The sequence below is a fragment of the Neofelis nebulosa genome, chromosome 7 (genome assembly GCF_028018385.1).
Source record: "Neofelis nebulosa isolate mNeoNeb1 chromosome 7, mNeoNeb1.pri, whole genome shotgun sequence".
Classification (NCBI taxonomy): domain Eukaryota; kingdom Metazoa; phylum Chordata; class Mammalia; order Carnivora; family Felidae; genus Neofelis; species Neofelis nebulosa.
In genome coordinates, this window is record NC_080788.1 from 70,000,389 (window position 1) to 70,022,523 (window position 22,135).

The 22,135-nt window shown below is 44.4% G+C and overlaps 1 protein-coding gene across 1 annotated transcript in view; it reads left to right on the forward strand.

The window, feature by feature from the left end:
- The window catches only part of RYR3 (ryanodine receptor 3), a 535,021-nt gene that overhangs the window by 509,262 nt on the left and 3,624 nt on the right, over positions 1-22,135 (forward strand). The window contains 13 exon segments of the mRNA XM_058738297.1: positions 382-440; positions 1,351-1,522; positions 2,811-2,897; positions 4,333-4,533; positions 7,612-7,742; positions 12,318-12,360; positions 13,120-13,247; positions 13,660-13,720; positions 13,998-14,144; positions 17,731-17,865; positions 19,140-19,296; positions 20,375-20,439; positions 21,320-21,420. Coding sequence (XP_058594280.1) covers positions 382-440; positions 1,351-1,522; positions 2,811-2,897; positions 4,333-4,533; positions 7,612-7,742; positions 12,318-12,360; positions 13,120-13,247; positions 13,660-13,720; positions 13,998-14,144; positions 17,731-17,865; positions 19,140-19,296; positions 20,375-20,439; positions 21,320-21,420 — 1,487 coding nt within the window.

The following is a 22,135-nucleotide window of genomic DNA, read 5'->3' on the forward strand; positions in this document are numbered from 1 at the left end:
AGGATTGAAGACAAGGCAGGAACCTGGTGGAAGCAGGTTCTGGATTGGACCCGGTGTGATCTGTGTCCCATCTCACCCTGACCACATGGGGCAGTAGGACCAGGGCCATGGGGTCCTAACACAGGTTCTCTCTCTGAGTTGAATAATAAGGACGACTGAGTTGTTAAGTTTGAAATCTTTGTGTTGGCATTTCTCCAGAGTAGCTTGATACGGAGCAGGACACTTATGTCCCGTGATCCTGAGAAGAGCAGAGACATTCTGAAGAGAGAAAGCCATGAGGACTTGTGACCAAGGAGATGAAAATGGCCAATGCCATATATGGCTCATTACCATGATCTCTTTAATTTGAGGAAAACTTACCTGATTGTTATTTTTGTCTAGGCAGCAGAAATGAAAGCATCACATGAAGCAGAAGGAAAAGTGGAGCCTGAGAAGACAGAGTAAGTTCTTGGTAGCTTCGTCTACTTGAGGTGCTACAGCACATAGCTCTTGATAGCACCTTCTGTTCTGTTGCAATGGTAGGTAGAAAACTTAATTGCCCTTAATGCAGGAAACACATACTGTACAAGTCATGGACATACTTCTTTTTACCCCAGCTATACAAGAAACACATTCTGTTGGTCTTGTTAACTTTGCGATTGCACTAATAGACCAGAATTTCACCATCGCGCCAAACAAATTATTGAATACCCACACTTAGCAACTTTGTATAATGCTGATGGTGGTGCTAAGATACTGAATACATATTACATGCCAGGGTCTGTGCTAAGATCTCTTATACAGCATCTCACTTTATTCCTACCACAAGCTTAGAAGAAAGGTATTATTACTAATTCCAGCAGTCGAAGAAAGTAAAGGACTCGGGGCACCTGGGTGGCTCAGTCGGTTAAGTGTCCGACATCAGCTCAGGTCATAATCTTATGGTTCGTGAGTTCAAGCCCTGCATCAGGCTCTGTGCTGACAGTTCAGAGCCTGGAGCCTGCTACAGATTCTGTGTCTCTCTCTTTCTCTCTGCTCCTCCTCTACACATGCTCTGTCTGTCTCTCTCTCAAAAATAAACATTAAAAAAATTTTTAAAGACAACTTTTCTGAAGGTTAAAAAAAAATGTTTAGCTGAATTTAAGAAGACTACAAACATATTTACAACTGGCACATGCCCATGATTGTGACTCATCCAAGTGGGCACAGCTCATTAAATGCAAAGTTGACATCCGGGCACTGTGGAATGATACAGACCTGAGGTTGCCACCCTCAAGGAGTAATTACAAGATTTCTTTTTAATGTAGTCTCCCTATCTGGGCCAGGCCCCCTGCTGCCCTTCTGTGCTGAGTGGGCTTCTTGTTCGTACAGCATGGAAGATGGGGAGAAGGAGGGTACGGCCAAGGAGGAAGAGCAAGCTGACGCCCTGTGGGCAGAAGTGACAAAGAAGAAGAAGCGGCGACGGGGCCAGAAAGTTGAGAAGCCTGAAGCCTTCATGGCTAATTTCTTCAAAGGGCTGGAAATCTATCAGACCAAGTTACTGGTAAGCACTCTAGCCTGGCCACGCTCCCGGTGCAGACCTCAGACGAGTGGTCACTGATTCTGTTTCACTGTTTGCTTAGTTATGCTTCCTTGTCTTTCTCATTCCTTTTCTTCTCTCATTCATCTGTTGTTTCCTTTTGTGTTGGAGGAAAAGGAAAAGAGGCTAGCCTGGGGAAAGCCAAGTGCTCCAGCCCCTCTACCCAGCACTGGATGCCCTGTGCTCTCTGCCAGTGAGCTCTCGTGTGTTATGTGCTCACTTAGCCTGTCATAGTCCAGAGCTCAGAAGCGGCCAGACCATTTGGGATGCAGAAAGAATATTCTTATGTTAGGTTCTCCTGTTACTCCTTGGAAGCTTTGTTATTCCACCTGCATTCAGCCCTCAGCATAGCTTGTAATGTCCTTTCTCTGACAAATTGCCCACTGAGGTGCAGCTGCTGATGGTCAGGATAACACCTTCCCCAACACCATTGGTGAGAGCCTCCTACACAGAGAGACTGAGAGCTTTTCCCAAACTGCTATCATTCCAGTCCTCAAGTGCTGATTTTTCTTTTTTTTTGTTTTAATTTTTTAAAATTTTTATTTGTTTTTAAGGCAGAGACAGAGCATGAATGGGGGAGGGTCAGAGAGAGAGGGAGACACAGAATCTGAAGCAGGCTCCAGGCTCCGAGCTGTCAGCACAGAGCCCGACGCAGGGCTTGAACTCACAGACCGTGAGATCATGACCTGAGCCGAAGTCAGAAGCTCAACTGACTGAGCCACCCAGGTGCCCCCAAGTGCTGATTTTTCTAGGGAAGATGGCAATGGGAATGCTACCTTGAGGGGGAGAGGCAGAGGGAGAGGGAGAGGCAGTGACTTGCAAGGGGACAAAGACTTTAGGCCACAGACTGGCTACATCCAGGGTGGGAGCTGCAGGGCTCTTCTGTGGGCAGAGAAAACTCATAATTTGTAAACAGACTTACTGTCTGCATAGAGCGCGCATGCACTCACGCACCCTAACAGCAGCATTTCGGTTCTCTGCTAGTGACCTGTTTAGGCTTTTGATTCCCTGAGGGGTAAACCAGGGCAGAGATCCTTTTAGCATTATTCTGAGCCACTTTTCTAAATCAGTGGCTCCTGTTTCTCCCCCAAATAAGTCATAAGAAGTCCAGCACTGTCTTAGTACAGTGGTTACCAAGGAGTAGGGCCAGTCCCGTGTAAATTTCTAACCAGAAAAGGTCTCCTGTTGGAGGGAAGGAAGGTCTCTTTCCCTTCCAGAACTCTTCTACTTCTGCCTGTCCTTTCCTTTTCAGCATTACCTGGCCAGGAATTTCTACAACCTGAGGTTCCTCGCTCTGTTTGTAGCCTTCGCTATCAACTTCATCCTGCTCTTTTACAAGGTGATACTGCCTTTAGGGGTTATTTGCTCACTATACTATATACTTGTTAAAAATCAGAATAGAACTTATGCCCTTAATTAGAGCAGAAATTCTAATATCTAAGGAAATCTCTAAGTCCCTGGCTTCCAAAAAAGGATATGCTCTTTAACATTTGGAAGAATGGAGACACTGCTTGCAAGGAAGGCCAGTTAGGGCGTCATTTCCATAGTTTAGGCTTGTTCTAGTCATTACTTAATAAATTCTCCAGATATTTGTTGGGCACCTACTATATTCTAGACCCTGTATTAGGCACTATAATGCATTTCAAAATGAATAGTAAATACAAGTTTTTTTCCTTAAAGGATAAGGTAACAGAAAGCCGTCATAATTGGTCCATATGTTAGAACTATTATGAAGGAAGAATTAACAGTAGTTGGTTTGGGGATATGGGAAAAGAGACTAATCAAGATAAATAAAGATTTTGAACATTGCTAAGTGGGTCTTGTAGACCATAGGCACATAATAAATGTTAGTGGAATGAATAAATGAATGCTAGGTCCTGAATTCCTGACATAGCCTTTAACTGGCTATTCTAACTTTTGCCTCTCTCCCTCCTTATCTAAAACCATCAATCTGATTTGTATAAACCTTGCTTTAATCTACATCAACCTGCCACTAGATTGAACTAATAATGGCTTTCCTTTGCCTATGGTCCGGCACTTTGCCTGTGGAGGAAAAATGGAAGTCTGTAGAGGGGCGTGTAGCAAAGCTTGGCTTTAAACATACTGAGGTTGAAGTGACCGCAGACAGTCATCCAGGTGAAGGTAGCCAGCAGGCAATGGAAATGCAGGTGGAAAGCCTCACAGGTGTACATTTGGAAGCCATCTGTGTAAGAATGGCAGCTGAAGGCATGCATGTCAAAGGCATCTAAAAAAAGAATGAAAAAGTGTCGACTATGTGCGAGCACACGCGCATGCAGTTGTGCACGTGCACGTTCGTGTCTTCGCCTCCTCCCAGGCCACGGCATTTCAGAAATTACCTCCTGTGGTATAGGGATCATAGCACATGTAGTAAAGCTCTCCTCTTCCTTTTTAAAGTAGGTTCCGCGCTGGGCACAGAGCCCAATGCGGGGCTTGAACTCACCACCCTGAGACCAAGACCTGAACTGAGATCAAGAGTTGGGCATTTAACCGACTGAGCCACCCAGGCACCCCAGCTCTTGTAATTTTTTTTGTTTTTCAAGAGATAGTATTTCTCTCTCGGAAATTTTCTTTGTAGTTATGATAGACATTGGAGATTCCTAGGAATAACTTACCTAAAACCTCATTCCCTCAGCAAATAATGCTGCATTACTACCATGTGTATAGCATATGCTAGCAGTCTGAAAAAATGGGGGGAGAGCCCACTGGCAGAGGTACTTTCTGATGTTTGTAAGAAAGTGTGTGTCTTGGGCCAGGTCACTGAAGAGCCTTTGGAAGAAGAGACAGAGGACATTGCAAACCTGTGGAATTCCTTTAATGATGAGGAAGAGGAAGAAGCGATGGTGTTCTTCGTCCTACAGGAGAGCACTGGGTATATGGCGCCAGCACTGCGCGCCTTGGCCATTATCCACACCATCATCTCTTTGGTCTGTGTGGTGGGCTATTACTGCCTGAAGGTGAGTTGCTGGCTACTCTGAATCTAATCTGACTCCTTGGGGAAGATGCATCATTTTGAACCCAGCGAGCCCTTTATTCTCCAGGACTTGGCTTGTCGCCTGAGGTTCAGAGAGTGGTGGCATTGCCATCACTGGGGAGCTGGTTAGAACTGCAGAATCTTGCCCCACCCCTGGCCTTTTACCTCAGAAGCTACGACTCAACATGCCCTCCTGGGTGATCTGTATTCACACCCTACTGTAAGAAGCCTTACTCCAGGAGTCCCTTTTCAGATACTTCCTGTTGAATTTCATAGGATTAGAGTCATCATGCTAAGTCACACATGCAGCTAGTAATGAGAGCTGCTTCTGATCTTGGAACTTATGTTGGAATTTTATAAAAATGCTTTTCACCTTTCAAAATGTATTGGTTTTTAACTACTTCAGATGTCAGAAGTAAACTTACTGATGGATTACTGTCTCAGCTATCTAGTGCTGTGTAACAAATCCTCCCGAGACCTTAGTCATTTAAAATAACAATCACTTTTTAAGATTCTGTGACTTGGCTGGGCACATTTGAGCAATCCCTCTGCTCTGTGTGAAGGCAGCTGTGCCAGCAACCATCTGTCAGCTCAGCTGGGCTGGACTCTCCATGATGGCACACTCTCACACCTGGAGTGTTGTCAAGGGAACAGCTGGAAGGCTGGGCTCAGCTGGGGCAGCTGGACTTCTCTCTCCGTATAGACTCAGAGCATTCCCCCTTCCGTTTGGCCTCTCTGTATGCTCTTTCCGGCAAGGTAGCTGGACTTCTTGCATATGACGGCTTGGGGTTTTCCAAAAAGCACAGTAACGGAAGCTGCTAGCCTTTTTAAAGCTTAGGCCTAGAACTGTCACAGTGTCACTTTACTGCCTTCTGGTGGTTACAGAAAGTCACAGGGTCAGCCCAGATACATTGTTGCACAGGAGATGAGGGGGAGCCACACAAGGGCGTGAATACAAGGAGACATAGTTCACGGGAGCCATCTTCAGATACTACTATAGTTATATGAATCTTTATATATTCATGTGAATCATAGTATTTTTGGCTTTCTAAGTCTGGTTCTGTTGCTACTATACCACATCTTTTTTCTCATTACATTTTGTTTCGTAAGTAGGAAGTCTCCTTGGCCATACACTAAGCCATCTTCTCCTGGGAAGAGTCCCAAACATATATTCCTATCTCTGTGGCCCTCTCTTCGTCCCCAGGAACTGTAGTATCATGTGGGAAGTCTCGCTACCCCGGTGGGGAGACCACTTGCTCTAATCCACGCTAAGGACTCTTTTGTAATGATGAGAGCACACATTCTGGAGGCTGCCTGGGTGGGACTTACAGTTCTGCCACTTAACCTCACCATTCCTATCTCCTCCTCTGTACATATGAGTGTTAATAATAATAACACAACCCCTAGAAGTAGCTGGGAGTATTAAATGAATTAAAATGTATAGAGGGACCCAGAACACAAACATAGTAACCACTAGAGTGTTAGTGGTTTACCTTAGTTTACCATCCTAGGGCTCAGCTTGTTGGATTCAGTGCAGATATACCAGTGACCTAGAGAAAACACAAGGTAAACACTATCTAGGGAATAAAGATATGGAAGTCCTACTTACAAGGATATACAAATCCTTAGAAGACTGAAGGGGGGAATGCTTCGAATTCCAGAGATGAGTACTGCTGTAAAACTTGGTAGTATTATGATTATGATTATGATGATGATGATGACTATTCAGAGTCATTTCACAATATAGCAGGTATTAGTCAGAGTAGCTTTATCTTTGCTTTCCCTCCCACATCATCCATTAACTAGCAAGCGATCATCAGTTCCTCACAGGGTGCAATGCCTATTATTAGCCTTTGCCACCTTCCTGTCATTAGTCTTTTCTTTCCGTGGTGTTTTGTTACGTTAAAGATAAAAAGGGCAAGAAGCAACTCTTTACAAATCACTGTCTAAGTTTTGTCTTTTTTTTCCCTTGGAAATAAAGGAATAGCATGGGTATTTATAGATACCGTGAGCTTTGAGAAAGAGTTATTGGAAGAACCTGTTTGGAGACCAAAGCCTGAGGGATGTTGCCAAGTAACCAGTGGCTTTCCAGCTGAATGAGAAGCCTTGGCTCTGTCTGCATTAAGCTTTCCTGGCTACAGGAGCCCTGGCTATTCTGAATTCTCATTTCCCAGGATTTCAGTAGCACCCTCTGACCTCACTAACTCTGTCCCTTATTTGAATTATTGTATGTCTGTTGATGGTTGAAGCAAGTTTCCCCTCCTTCTCTACTTTTTTTTGTGGTAGGCCACCATAGCCATGCCACCATCTCTAGGCTAAAATCAAAGTTCCAAATGTAAGAGAATAGGGAGTGATAATAGGAAACCAATAACTGTGTTCCTCTGAGGAAGAAAACTTCAATAACAGCCCAGTGAATCCTCTCATCCCTGCTAGCAAACCCCCATGTTTCATTAACCAAACGTCAGTGCCATGAGATCAATATGACCCTAGCCATTGAAGGGGGCTGGAACATTCCATGGTATTCTGTGGCTGAGCAAGCCATCCTAGAATAGTTCATTTTCTAAGTCATGTTTCAACTCCAGCCTAGGAGTCCTAGGGTACCTAACTCATTTGGCCCAGGGACTGGTCTAAATATGGTCTTCTCCCCAGGATGGGTCAAGGAGTCCAGTTTGTATTACTACAAGCTATTTAGCCCAAACCTTAAAGGGTGGCCCAAGATGAGGGTGGCTCCAGATTTTTGGAGAAGGAAACATATTAGCCAAAGGAGTGAGAAGAGATTTGACTTTGGACCCATAACTAGGCACCCTGAGAATCCTACTACAAAGAGATTACTGCCCCCAGGCTGCCTGGCTGGCTCAGTTGGGAGAGCATGAGACTCTTGATGTCAGAGTTGTGAGTTTGAGCCCCAGGTTGGGTGTAGAGATTACTAAAAACAATAAACTTCACAAATAAGAGATTACTGCCCCCTCAAATCGGAAAGGTTAATTTGCCAGAAATGCTTGGGAGAGGGTGCCTGAATTAGAAAGCCTGCATTCAGTAAGCAGTGTCTTCCCACTCATAGGTCCCTTTGGTGGTGTTCAAAAGAGAAAAAGAAATTGCCAGGAAGCTGGAGTTCGATGGCCTGTATATCACTGAACAGCCATCTGAAGATGACATCAAGGGGCAGTGGGACCGCTTGGTAATCAACACACCGTAAGTGTCCCCTCACCTCCATCCCAAAAAGGGAAAGGCATCTGTCCTGTAAACAGAATGGCATGTTCTTAACCAGCCTTGGAGACTGATTAATAGAAGCCTTTTTTTTTTTGGTTTCTAGGACGTGTTTTCTCTACCACCTTCCTAGTAAATAGCCCATTGCCCGTCAAACGCTGGTGTTGTATCCCTATGCATTCAGTGGGGGGCTGGAGGCTGTCGGGGAGTGATGAGCATATTTAACTAAGAACAGATGGTCCAGTGCAGTGTTAAGTAGTTTTCATGTTCGAGTCATACAGAATGCTTCCCTGACCCAGAGGTTCTGAGATCATCTGATCCGTTTCCAGAGCACCTATGCTGCACAGCAGTCCTGCCTCGGCACCAACTCTGAAGTTGTCTCAAAAAAGTAGCCTGGATAGTATTAGAGCTCCTTCCAATGTCGATGGATAGGCAGTTCCTTGGGCAGTTAGAATAGGGCCATCAGGGGACACCTGGGTGACTCATTTGGTTAAGTGTCTGACTCTAGATTTCAGCTCAGGGCATGATCCCAGGGTCGTGGGATGGAGCCCTATGTCAGGCTCCACACTGAGCATGGAACCTGCCTAGGATTGTCTCTCTCCTTGTGCGCCTCTCTCTCTCTCTCTCTCTGTCTCTTAAATAATTAAAAAAAGAGCCATCTGGCTGGGGGTGCTACTACCTGTGTCATTAAGCCTGTCTTGATGGGCATGTATGTGATTAGTACTGTGATGGGAAAGACCATTGATTCTACAGGCAGAGGCGGGTTACCAGGTCAGCTCTGTAACTTAGTTGCCTGTGAAAGGGGCAAGGTAATGAAGCCTTTTAGACCCTGATTTCCTCTTCATTAACGGAGCCATGAGAATACCTACGACCTCCTGCAGTCTGGGAGGATCAATGAGTGTATGTCACATGCTTGGTACAGTACACCTGGCACATGGTAGGCATCAAGCTGTTGGTCATTCCCTCTCCCTACCTGTTCAGAAAATGGCTGCCATCATTAGCGAAGGTAACGCCAGTGTGTTCCCAACTTGGAAAATGAGAGTTTGAAGATAAATTAATGTGATGAAGGAAAAGAGATACGTAAACAGAGGGGACTGTTGAAACTCTTAGCTGTGCCAATTAAAATATGCATGTCTGGGGGCGCCTGGGTGGCGCAGTCGGTTAAGCGTCCGACTTCAGCCAGGTCACGATCTCGCGGTCCGTGAGTTCGAGCCCCGGGTCAGGCTCTGGGCTGATGGCTCGGAGCCTGGAGCCTGTTTCCGATTCTGTGTCTCCCTCTCTCTCTGCCCCTCCCCCGTTCATGCTCTGTCTCTCTCTGTCCCAAAAATAAATAAAAAACGTTGAAAAAAAATTAAAAAAAAAAAAAATGCATGTCTGCAAACAGCAACTCTGACCCTGGGAGAAGAAAATTGCTCCTTATCCAAAGAGGGTCAGGCACACTGAGGGAGGCAGCTCTGTAAAGGCCCAGCTGAGCTTTTTAAAATAGTCTCTAGAAAGGGGAAGAAAAGAAGTGAGCATGCAAATCAAAAGCCTGTCCCCTGCTCCATGTCTGTGCCAGTCAGCTCGAATAAAGAAAAAAAAAGGAAAACACGAGGCCTAATTTCTGACCCTTTGTCATCACATCACAGAAATTTTGTATACTCTTAAATAATGTGATTCTTTGGTCAGCTTTCTGCAGTTATCAGTAATGCTTGTATATGTGACACAGGTGATTTGGCCTAAAAGTCTCAGTAAAAAGGCAGTTCAGCTTCTATGAATGGATCTAAGGAGATAATAAGACAATTACACTAAAACGTTCCAACAAGGATATTTGTTGATTTTTTTTTCATTTGAAGTGGCTTCAGTGCCCATGAGTAGAGAAATGTGTAGATAGCATTTTTAAAAATTTTAGACGGATGAATCTTTGTTTCCACAGTAATGGCACCACAATACACGTAACCTACTTTTTACAGTTAACTATATGTCAAAGAGAGCGATCTTATTTTATTTTTATATTGTTAATGAACTACAAACTTTAAAAAATGGAGCACTGCTGATAGCTTCAAAGTCTGGGATGTTCTCTCTGATCTTATTCTCCCCAACCCCCACTTAACTACTCTCCTGGCTTCAGTGATATTCATTCTTGTGCTTTAGTATATAGTTTACCTCTTAGCTATGTGTCCCTGGAACCATTGTTTCATGTCAACTGATTTTGAACTTTATGTAAAGGGAATTATGCTACATGCATTATACTGTCATTGAAATCTTTCATTCAGGAGTGCATCTGGAGCTTGCCCAGGTTGATGTGTGTAGCCATAGTTTGGTCATTTTCAAAGCTGTAGCATTTTCCATTATATAAGTACTTGTCATGTGTGTATCGTGTATTTATACATTTTCCTGACAGTGGATACTTCAACTGTTTCTAGTCTCTGGCTCTTATAAACAGTGGGACAATGAATACTTTTATACCCGATGCTCAAGTAAAAGAGTTTCTCTAGAATGGAAATCAGGAAAGGAATTTCCTGAATAGTAAGGTATGCAAGTGTTTGTCTTGATTAACATTCCAACCAGCACTGTATGAGAGTTCCTGCTTCTCTGCCTTTTTGCTACACTTGTTAAGATACTCAAATAATTTTGCTAATTCAGTAGGTGTGTAATAGCATCTCACTGTGCATTTTTTTGATTTCTAAAGAGGTTGAGCATCTTGTATTATTTTTTGACCATTCATATATAGAAGTAGCACTTACTTATGCATTTCCCTTCTGAAGGCCCTGTCATCTACCTCACATTTAAAAAATTTTTTTTATGTTTATTTGAGAGAGAGAGACAGTATGAGAAGGGGAGGGACAGAGAGAGAGGGAGACACAGAATCCGAAGTACCCTCCAAGCTGTCAGCACAGAGCCTGACATGGGGCTCAAACTCACGAACCAAACCGCGAGATCATGACCTGAGCTGAAGTCAGATGCTTAACCAACTGAGCCACCCAGGCGCCCCCATCTACCTCAGATTTTAAGTAAAGGATATTATTTAAAAATACGTATGTTATCAAGTAAAACTATGTTTTCTACCTTCAAGGAGCTTACATACCTAGTCAGGGGACAAGAATACCCAGACCAAGGTAAGATCATGTCTGTGAAAGGGTCTTGCCTGGAACCTTCAGTCAGCATCTCTGTGGCATCACTTGTGGAATTTTACCCTTAGGACCAAATATGACCAAGGCCAAGTTGTATGTTAAGGACCAAATGTGACCAAGGCCAAGTTGTATGTTATCCATTTGGATAAAGGATTTAAGAGAAAGGAGATATTGGTGTGGACAGAGGAAGCCTGGATTGATTTTTATTTGCTTTGTTTATTTTAGGCTCTAAGTGTAATACGTGAAAAAAATCAAGTAGAAAAATGTACAAAGAAGAAAATGAAAATAATCACTTGCATGCCTCCAGAGATAAAACCTATTACCAGTTTACTTTGTAACCCCAGCATCTGTTTTTGCTTTTAAGTGGCATTTGGATGTTTGAAACAAAGAAATTGCTTTTGCTTCCCCTTTCCCCCCCTCCCTACAGAAAAAAATGTTTAAAGATTGTCAGCTTGTTTGTTGAGGGAGAAGTGGCATTTGCTCACAGTTGTTCTTCTGAGAGGCCCATGAAGAGAGGGATGTCCTCACTTCCTTATCACCAGCTTGGGTGGTCTTTATAAAATAAGAGACTGTTATGTTCCACAGGCAATAAGAATGACTCAGATTAAGGAAAACAGAAGTAAGAATGCCTGCACCAAGGGTCAGAGGTTCCTTGGCTGCAATCTAGACTCACAATGAACTCTCCCAGGAAAGATTGATTTCAGGATGGAAAGGAGAAAAGTATCTTAAATGGTTTTTGCCAACCTACCCAAAAGTGACAGTCCTTCCTTAATTTGAACAATGACAATTTGCAGTGGAGCTGGTATGAGTTCCTAGGCTCAGGGCAGAAATTGCCTCTGAGGGGTTAGGGATGGTATGGTAGAGGGGACCACGTCCAAAAGACAAGAGGGGTCTAATTCCCTGAGAAAAGCAGACCCCACAGGAGTTACATGGGAATGGAAAATAGAGTGGATGAGCGCTCTGGTTAAGAAAAACCCCACATACATGAACAAAAGATGATTCCCATACTGGAAACTTCATGAAGTTAGGGACCTTGTCTACACTTTCCACCACTGTATCCCTATCAGCTACCCCAGGTACCAACATGAAGTTAGGCACTCAGTGAAGGAAGGTTGAATGCATGTGTTTTCCTATAGGCTTTTGTTTGCAGTTATACTGGGATCAGGAGGCATGGATCTGCTTCTGTCTAGTCTGATGCCACAATTTCTGGCTCTTTACCATACTTTTGAAGTAGAAAATGCAGAGTGGCTCTCCAGTATTCCAGAAGTCAACACAAAGAAGCAAAACCCTAAATCAGACCTGTGGGGACTCTGACTTTGAATCAGTCTGAATTCTCGAATGAGCAGGACAAAACCCAAGGAGATCCTAGATCCAGACACAGATTGCAAAGCTTCTTGATGTGCTTGCCTTGATGCTAAGAATCTCCCTTTTTTATTCTGTTTTTCAGATCTTTTCCTAATAACTACTGGGACAAGTTTGTAAAGAGAAAGGTAGGCCTTGTCAGTTGGGAGTGGGGGGTAGGGATGGGGAGAGTTCCATGACCACCAAAGAAATGTAGGGGTTTTTTTGGTTATTGTTTTGTTTTTTTAAGTTCTTCATCTACAGGGGCGCCTGGGTGGCTCAGTCAGTTAAGCATCTGACTTCAGCTCAGGTCATGATCTCGCAGTTGACGATTTCGAGCCCGGCATCAGGCTCTATGTTGACAGCTCGGAGCCTAGAGCCTACTTCAGATTCTCTCTCTCTGTCCCTCCCCTGCTCGCACTCTGTCTCTCTCTCTGTCAAAAATAAAGAAACATTAAAAAAATTTTCTTAAAAGTTCTTCATCTACAAACATGAATAAATTTGATGTTGTTTTTATGATGGTATCTCAAAAAGAGTAAGTCACAGAAGGGTTTTTTATGAGCATATGTAGGTTTTGGCTCCATTGCTATAATCAGCTGCCCTAAACAGCTTAATACAATCACTGCTTTCTGCATACTAGTTTCTTTCTCTGCTCCAAAAAGATACCAGCTTGAAACAAACCGTTTTTCACTTATCTCTGTCACTTCTGTTTTCTCCGGGGGGGGGGGGGGGCAGGGAATCTTATCATATTTTATTTTTTTTATTTTTTCCTGTTGCATTTTGAATCATGTCTTTATCAGCCACTTGAAAGAGCCCAGAGTGTAGCAAAGCTCTGAAGACCTCGGGGCCAGAGAAAACACTGATGGTGTTGAGTGGCCCAAACCCACCCTGTTGTCTTCTCTCTTTAGGTGATTAACAAGTATGGTGATCTCTACGGAGCAGAACGCATCGCCGAACTCCTAGGTTTGGACAAAAATGCCCTTGATTTCAGCCCGGTAGAAGAAAGCAAAGCAGAGGCGGCCTCTCTGGTGTCATGGTACAGAGCTTAGGAGTTTAAATCCAAAGTCTGGCCATAGTGGATCCTTTGATTTTCCAGCCCTCTTCTGCATGCCAAGGAAGGAACTGCAGAATGTCTGTGTGCTCTCAGGCTCTGGTCTGGCTTAGGAGTTTCTTCTAGGTTCTAACATATTGGGAGAACGCTGCCTTAAAAAATGGAAAGGCCTATCAGCTTTTATGCCTCAAAGAGCTGAAAGAGAAAGACTAATTAAAATTTCAGGATGTATGATTCAACCATTCTCGGTCTCATGGGGAACACATACAGCTTGCAAAACTCAGAGCTGTATTTAGATTATTAAACCTGAGAGGAAAAAAACGGAATTTTTCCCCTTATTAAACACTTAACTGCATTCTGACATTTATAAGTTTTAAAATTACTTGTCCCCCTTTAGGCTGAGTTCCATCGACATGAAGTATCATATCTGGAAGCTGGGAGTTGTTTTTACCGATAACGTGAGTATGGCATCTGGAAAAATGAGATTCTGTGCCACAGGGCCAGGGATGTCATTAGATGCCATCAGTTAACATGCTGGGGGGTGCCAAGAAAGATTCAGTGATTGCTTATGAAAGATGGAGGGCCTTCACCATACCTGGGGAACAGTAGTGTAAGGCAGACAGGCTTTCACTCGCTCTCTTCCCAAAGATGAGGAAAAAAAGGGGGGGGTGGTTAATGGGCCCATCATGAGGCCGGAATGCCTGAAAAGTTACTAAATTGCCTCGGTTTCCACAGTCCTTTCTCTACCTTGCCTGGTATACAACCATGTCGATCCTGGGCCACTACAACAACTTCTTCTTTGCCGCCCATCTGCTAGACATTGCAATGGGCTTCAAGACGCTGAGGACTATTCTGTCATCTGTAACTCACAACGGCAAACAGGTATTGGGTTTATCCTGATGCAGAACAGGAGGGGCCTCGATACGGATTGGGGGGGGGGGGAGCCAACAACAGGTAGTATGCTAGTGGACAACTGTGGGTCAGAGTATAGTACACATTTCTTGGCCAAACACGTGAACTACTAGATTGTTTTTGCAAACTTGTGGCCATCACTTAAGAGCCCTAAGACCTTGGTTTAGAAACCCTGAACATTTAATCAAATGTTCAGGAAAGGGGGGAGGAAAGCAGGTGATGGGCATCTCAGAATCACTTTGGAGACTCTTTTTAGGTTTACCCTTTCCTCCATGAATCTGATACATTCCCTGGGGATTGGTAAGTAGGCTATGTATTTAGAAAACTTCCCAGGAAACTGCATGCTTCTGATTATGAAGCAATGACTTATATATATATATATATATATATATATATATATATATATATACACACACAAACACACACACACACACATATATGTCTATATCTATATCTGTCTATAGTCATGGCTATGTCCAGTCTCATCAGTGTCTAGTCTGTCTTCTACAGTGCTGTCCGGGTCATTCCCTTGATTAAAATCCTCTAATGGCTCTTTCTGTCAAAAAATTCAAACTCTTTAGCATTTCATTCCTCATTAAGTGCAACTTCCTAAGTGAGGCAGGAGTTCCCTCACATCTCTAAACCTTTGTGTAGGAGAGGGAGAAAAGAATGAACTTAAAACGTGCCCAGCTTTGTACAGCCATTGGGAAAACCATATGAAAATTCCTCAAAAAATTAGATGAAGAGCTACCCCATGATCCACCAATCCTACTTAGGGGTATGAGATCACTATCTCAAAGAGATGTCTGCATTCCATGTTCATTGGAGCATTATTCATAATAGTCAAGATATGGAAAAAACTGGAGTGTCCATCAATAGACGAAAGGATAAAGAAAATGTGGTATGTATATATAATGGCATATTAATCAGCCATAAAAAAAAAAAAGGAAACCATAGCACTCACGACAACATAGATGGACCCTGATGGCATTAATGCTAAGTCAGATAAGCTAGACACAGAAATACAAATACTGTATGATCTCACTTATATGTGGAATTGAAAGAAATTGAACTCCTAGAACCAAAGAGTAGAATGATGGTTGCCAGGGGCTGGAGGAAATGGAAGTGTTGCTCAGAGAGTACAGACTTTCAGTTATAAGACAAATAGATTTGGGGGATCTAATATAAAACATGGTGCTTATAGTTAAAAATACTGTCTCATATACTTGAAATTTGCTAAGACAGTAGATCAGAAGTGTTCTTACCACCCTCCCCGCCACACACAGATAATAATGGTAACTGTGTGAGGTGACAGATCTGTCAATTAACCTGATTGCTGTATCATTTTACAATGTGTACACCTATTAAATCATCTTGTATGCCTTAAAAAAAAAATAGGGATTCCAACCAGAAAAAACTGAAGTCAAATTGACCTTTAATTGTTCTGCAGTGAAAGGTGATAGAAGCAGATCTACAAATACAGAGAACCAGTGGTTTGCCAGAGGGAAGGGAGTTGTGGGTCCAGGCTCCCAGTTATGGGATGAATGAGCCGTGGTCATAAGAGGCTCAGGATAGGGAATGTAGTCAATGGTATTGTCACAGCATTACATGGTGACAGATGGTAGCTACATTTATGTATCCAAGATGTCGAATCACTATGTTGTACACCTGCACCTAGTGTTCCATTGTCAACGATACTCAAAAAATTTTCTGAAAGATAAAAGGTGCTAGGTCATCAAGTATTAGGGTGGTTTGTTTCTTCTAGGTTTCTGGCACTAGCAGCAGTCAATGTTTCTCGTTTTAGTTGAAGATAAAAAGAACAGAGAAAAGCTAGAGGTAGAAATTTGCCGCCGCATTCAAACCACTAAAGTTTGGGGAGGTAATGACGGACTGTGATGTAGGTATTTGCTTAGCATGCTAAATGCTTCCCTATAGGTTCCTGGGAGAAAGGCCATTGTGTATTTTTACGTGTGTGTCTTGGGAAGTTTGATCCTATAAAGGCAGTGTTTCCTAAAGTGTGATCTGTGGAATACCAGTATTACGATATGCTCTTTTAGAATTCGTTTCTTCCCCTTTACTCAGATATTGAAACTTCAGTTTTTATTGATTCGGCTTAATGGCATTACACAAAACTGTACCTTAAATGGAAAGGGGAAACAATGAATTTTTTATATGGGCTTGCTGAATAAACTCTGGCAAGATTGTAAAAAACAAACAAAACAACATGCCCAGCTTTGGGTGCCATCAGCCAAATACTATGACAGGCTCACAACTACCTTGTAAGGTAGATGTTATGTTCACTTGACAGATGAGTGAACTGAAGTTTAGAGGGGCTGTCTCACCCAAGACCACACAGCTGCTAAGTGGCAGAACTAGCCCATTTCTTCCTTGGTGCAAAGCCCAGGTTCTTTCTCTGTTTCTAAAACGAACTGCATTCTGTGAGGTCTGCGGTTTGCTAAGTTACTATTCACCATTCGAAGGAGCCTCTGAATATGTTTCTTGTATTCATAAAGACTGTGATCTTCCTAGCTCCGGCTCAGCCCCCAGTCTGTCAAATGGGCCAGATGAGCAGGTCCTGCCTAGTCCTCATTTGTGGTACTTCCTGAAGCCTGGAAATAAGCATGCCCTGTGCCCCTGCAAAGGTTTTAGGCAGATTTGTTGATGATGAGAAATGTCACTTTGCTAAACCATCATAAATAATTCTTATACTAACTTCAAAGCTATCACACTTTTCCACTCATGGTTATTTATGAAAACGTGTAATGTAGGGACACCCACCAGTCCAACGAATGTTTAATTCATTAAAAAAATTTGTTTAAGATTTATTCATTTTTTGGGAGACAGAGAGAGAGCCCCAACCTTTAATTTCTTTAGAAGCAGCGTTGGAGTGGAAGCCAGATCGTGAAGCCTCAGCTCCCTGCTCTCTCTGTAAAAAACCTAGGGAACCTCCTCCTAGCACAGTTTCTATTCAGTCCTAACTGCCTTCATAGATTATTTAGCCCAGTCCCATCCCCAGGTATGTATCTGCCAGGGCTGCTGTGACAGAACCAGGCCGGTGGCCCAAACAATGGATGGAAGGAAACTACGGACGTTTATCTTTTCTCCATTCTGGAGGCTGGGAGTCTAAGATCAAGGTGGGGGTAGACTCGGAGGCCTCTGTCCTCAGTTTACACCTGGCTGGCCTCTTACTTTGTCACTTGCTCTTCCCTCTGTGCCTGCAGCTCCTGCTGTCTCTTTGTGTCCTAACGTCCTCCTCTTGTAAGAACTCCAGTTAGATCAGAGTGGGGCTGATTCTAAATTCCTCATTCTCATTTACCTCTTTACGGGCCTGACCTCCAAATTCAGTCATGTTCTGAGATGCTGGAGGTGATGAATTTAGTCCACAAGCCCTCAGCGTTACTGTCTTCTCCCCATAGCCCGTTTTCTCCACCTGCAGTAGAGCAACCTTCGCTCCTACCCCCTCCTCTGTCCCCTTTCTTGTTTCCTTGGGGTCTCCAAGAACCTCCAAGGGTGGAGAAGACCCACCTCCTTTCTCCTGTCTCTTTCCTGCTCGCAGCTGGTTCTGACTGTGGGTCTCCTGGCTGTGGTGGTTTACCTCTACACCGTGGTGGCCTTCAACTTCTTCCGCAAGTTCTACAACAAAAGTGAAGATGACGATGAGCCTGATATGAAGTGTGACGACATGATGACGGTGAGACCCCCCCCCCTCCGCAGGCCAGCTGGTCACTGTCCTCCCTGGGTAGGGAGGAACTGGAGAGTCACAGCGACAACAGAGACTAGAGCAGAATCCACATCTCTGAAAGGGAGAAGTGTCCAGGAAAGACAGAGGGACGGAAGGAAACAGGGTTTGGGAGCACTCACCTACACCTAGGTGGAAAGAGCACCCTGCACAGAGGGTCTCTGTCACCTACATTTGTGGTAAAGATGCGAATTACCTGTATCTGAATGTGGACAGACCCACATCTAAATTTCTTGGAAGTCAAGCTTTGGTTCTTTGTCTCGGAAATCTCGGGGTGTAGTCCCATGAATCTGGTGCCCAATTTATTTCCGGAAGCCCCAGGGGATTTTTTTTTTTTCCAGAACAGCCGCTATAGTCTGACAAAATGCGAGTGGCAGGCTGGCGGGGCAGAAGGTTCCTGTCAGGCCAGCCACTAGTGGGCAAGAAGAACACAGCTCCTGGGGAGCTGGCAGAGTGACACTTGCATCTGTAGATGTTCCTAATGAGATTTCAGGCAAACACTGTGTCAGGGACAGGTGACATTGAACTACCCTAGCTTGCGATCATTTAAAACAGGTAACATTCTGGCCAAAGACTCACCTTATGCTTTCTTGGGGCAGGTACCCCTATCAGACAGCAATGTAACAGTCACTAGAGCACCACTGTGACCAGCATGCATCTATCTCCATGCTTTTCCCTCTGAACCTCACCCCTCTAGGCAGGACTGATGGTGGGGGGGCGGCACCCTGCTCTAGGATCCGGCACGCAGATCCCTGCCCTGGATGACCCATGCAGCACAGGAGCAGAAGTTGCCTTCTCTCAGAAGCTGTAGGAATCCCTGCCCTCCTGGGTGCACAGAGGATGTGGAAGTAGGAGGAGGCCTTTTCCAGAGGCTGCAACTTTAAAGGAGGGAAAATGAGCATCTGGCAAAAGCATGCTCATCAGGGCCCAAAGGTGTTTTAACTTCGACGTTTCCTACATGAATTCTCTTACAGGTGTCAAATAGTTCAAAACTTATTATCTGCTCATTTAAAAAAAAATCTTTTAAAGGCTACACGTACCCACAGTCTTTCCACCTTTGGACACCCCCACTGACCAAAGGGTGCAGAGGACAGCAGCTGGCAGCAGAATACTGACATCACCGGAGAGGGCTGTGTCCTGCCTCACGCAGGTGAAGGTTCGGACCATCTTGCTAAAGACAGAGCTCTGTGACTTTTACCTGAATTGCCACTTTTGTTCTTCTCTAGTGTTACCTGTTCCACATGTATGTGGGAGTAAGAGCAGGAGGTGGCATTGGCGACGAAATTGAAGACCCTGCTGGTGATCCTTACGAAATGTACCGCATTGTCTTCGACATCACGTTCTTCTTCTTTGTCATTGTCATCTTGCTGGCCATCATTCAAGGTAGGGTTGCCAGTTAAGTATGAACAGGGCTTATTAGATCTAGTTCTTTCTTGCTCTGTGTCTGTGACATTTTGTATAGAGGTTTGGACATTTATTTACTTGTTAATTCAGTAAATATTTATTGACTATCTCCTGTATGCAAGGATTCGGCTGTACATAGAGCCAAAGATACGGGCACTGACATAAGAAACTTGAGAATGCCATGGGAGGACTCCCCCTCCCCCCTATTATCCCCCACTCTGGTTGTTTCCTTCTCCTTCTGCTTCCTAGATCCCTCCTGTGGCTAGTCTTGTCCCACAGCCTCATGGTTCCTGCCCTTATTTTTCTTCCCAGGCATTAGGGTGGGGAAGGAGCAGAGAAAGGAGCTATGAGAGAGTGACGTGTTTGTTTTGTTTTGTTTTTTATCTTTTGGGGGGAGGGGTACTGCTATTGTAGTCAACAACTTGTCAGGAATTAGAGGAAGATGATGAATTTAGTTGGAGTCACACCAAGTTGAGGTACCTATAAACATGCAGGTGTTGAGGGCTAATAAGCGGGTAACTGTAGTAAGTCTTTCAAGAGACCTGTCAGGAATGGAATAGGATAGAAATAATGAATAATAAGCACACATAAAATAAACACGAATGCAACAGTACAAATGGGATACCTCAGTGCTGGTGGTGGTGATCAAAGATGTGAGTGGAGAGGAGATGCTCCGGAAGCAGAAGCAAAGAACCTGAAGAGGAATCCTGATCTACCTCACTGCCTAAGGGGCTAGAGAAGAGGAAGAGCCCACAGGACTGGAAACGGAATGGCCAAGCAACATAGAACAGGGAAGGACTAGGGGAGAGCCAAGTGGGTCATGAAGTCCGTGGTTAGCATCCAATACTGCAGCAAGGTGGAGGAAGAGGAACAATGAGAAATGGTTAGCCTGGATGCAACACTTGAAAACACAACTATGTTTTCTGATTTTGCTTTAATCAGCCTTGATAATTCACTTTTTTTCAAAACACCGTGGCCTCAACAATTGAACCACTGCCCTGAGCCACTAAACAGAGTATTCTAAACACTTTATCTGTCTTTGTATTTAAAATACCAGGTCTTATTATTGATGCTTTTGGAGAGCTAAGAGACCAGCAGGAACAGGTGCGAGAAGATATGGAGGTAATGTTCGACTAGTTCCAACTCTATTTTTGTAGCTTATAGTAAAACATTAAAAAAAACCCAAAACCTTGGGGTACCTGGGTGGATCAGTCGGTTGGGCGGCCGACTTCGGCTCAGGTCACGATCTCGTGGTCCGTGAGTTCTAGCCCCGTGTCGGGCTCTGTGCTGACCGCTCAGAGCCTGGAGCCTGTTTCAGATTCTGTGTCTCCCTCTCTCTCTGACCCTCCCCCGTTCATGCTCTGTCTCTCTCTGTCTCAAAAATAAATAAAAAACATTAAAAAATTAAAAAAAAAAAACCTTTATTTTTGAGAGAGCGCTAGAGGGGGAGGGGCAGAAAGAAGGGACAGAGGATCCAAAGTGGGCTCTGAGCTGACAGCAGTGAGCCCAGTGTGGGGCTTGAACTCACAAACCACAAGATCATGACCTGAGCTGAAGCCGGACCCTCAACCGAGCCACCCAGGTGCCCCATAAAAGGACTTTTTAAATAATAGGGTCTGCTATTACCAAGGGCCAAATTTTAGGCAAATTACCAATAAAGTTTTGTTTGCCTTCCCTGCCCTGTTCCCTCCCTGCACCTGTCTGCCAGCTCTGGGCATTTCTTCTGTGCCACCCTCTCTGCTCTGCACCCTACCCTGTCCTTCCCCAGCCTGCCACCCTGGTGCCTTCACCACGTCCCCTGCTTGGGCAGGAGCAAGCATCCTCAGCTAGCAAGGAGCTAGGTATGGGACCCTGTGAAGTAGACGACTAATAGCCCAACACATTAAGGAGAGAAGTATCCTTCATTGGCTATCAGTTCTGTCAGAGATCATCACCCCTTTCTTTCCGCCCACCTGTAATGTCATGTTTGCTAATGCCTTCACTTCTTCTTTATTCTTCTTAGACTAAATGTTTCATCTGCGGGATTGGCAATGACTACTTTGACACGACCCCTCATGGTTTTGAAACACACACCTTACAGGAGCACAACTTAGCCAACTATTTGTGAGTACCCTTGGTCAACGGAGGGGCCAGTGGCCAGGGGAAGGAGTGGCAGATTAAAATAAACAGTTGTGTCCTCAGTGTCCCCTCTGTGGGTGCCATTTCTGCGTATTCCTCTGAAAAAGGAGAGGTGATTAGGAAAAAACTTCAAGGAGCCCCCAAGAGCCTGCACCTTTGTCCCTATTCTCTGCCTCTCCCGGGTGTTGACAGATGGGGGCTGTGGGCCGTTCCTACTGATAGCCACAGTCAGCCCCTCCACCCAGGATCAGACCCCATACATCACTACAGCCATTTCTCTTTCTCTACTGGACTTTTCCTATCACCACACATGCATTCTCTTTGAAAATCCTAAACAAAGCAAAAAGGCTACAGCCCTACTTTTACTTCCAGCTATTATTGCCCTGCTTCTTTCTTTCCTTTCCAGCAAAACTTAAAATGTCTGTGTTTACCGCCTCCGTTTTTTTCTCTTCCCATTCTCCGGTGATCCCATTCTGGTCAGGCCTTCCTCCCCACCACGCCACAGGGGCCTCCATCAGGGCGGTTGGCGCCCTGCGTGTTGTTGGATTCCATGGTCAGTTTGCAGGCCTCACCCTGCCCGTCCTCTCCTTGAACATATGAGCTCTGCAAGCATGGGATAGTTGTGGGTGTGGGTGTCCCAGCACCTAGAGCCTGGCCCCCTGGAAGCTCCAGTAAGTATGTACTTGTTCTGAGGCAAGCA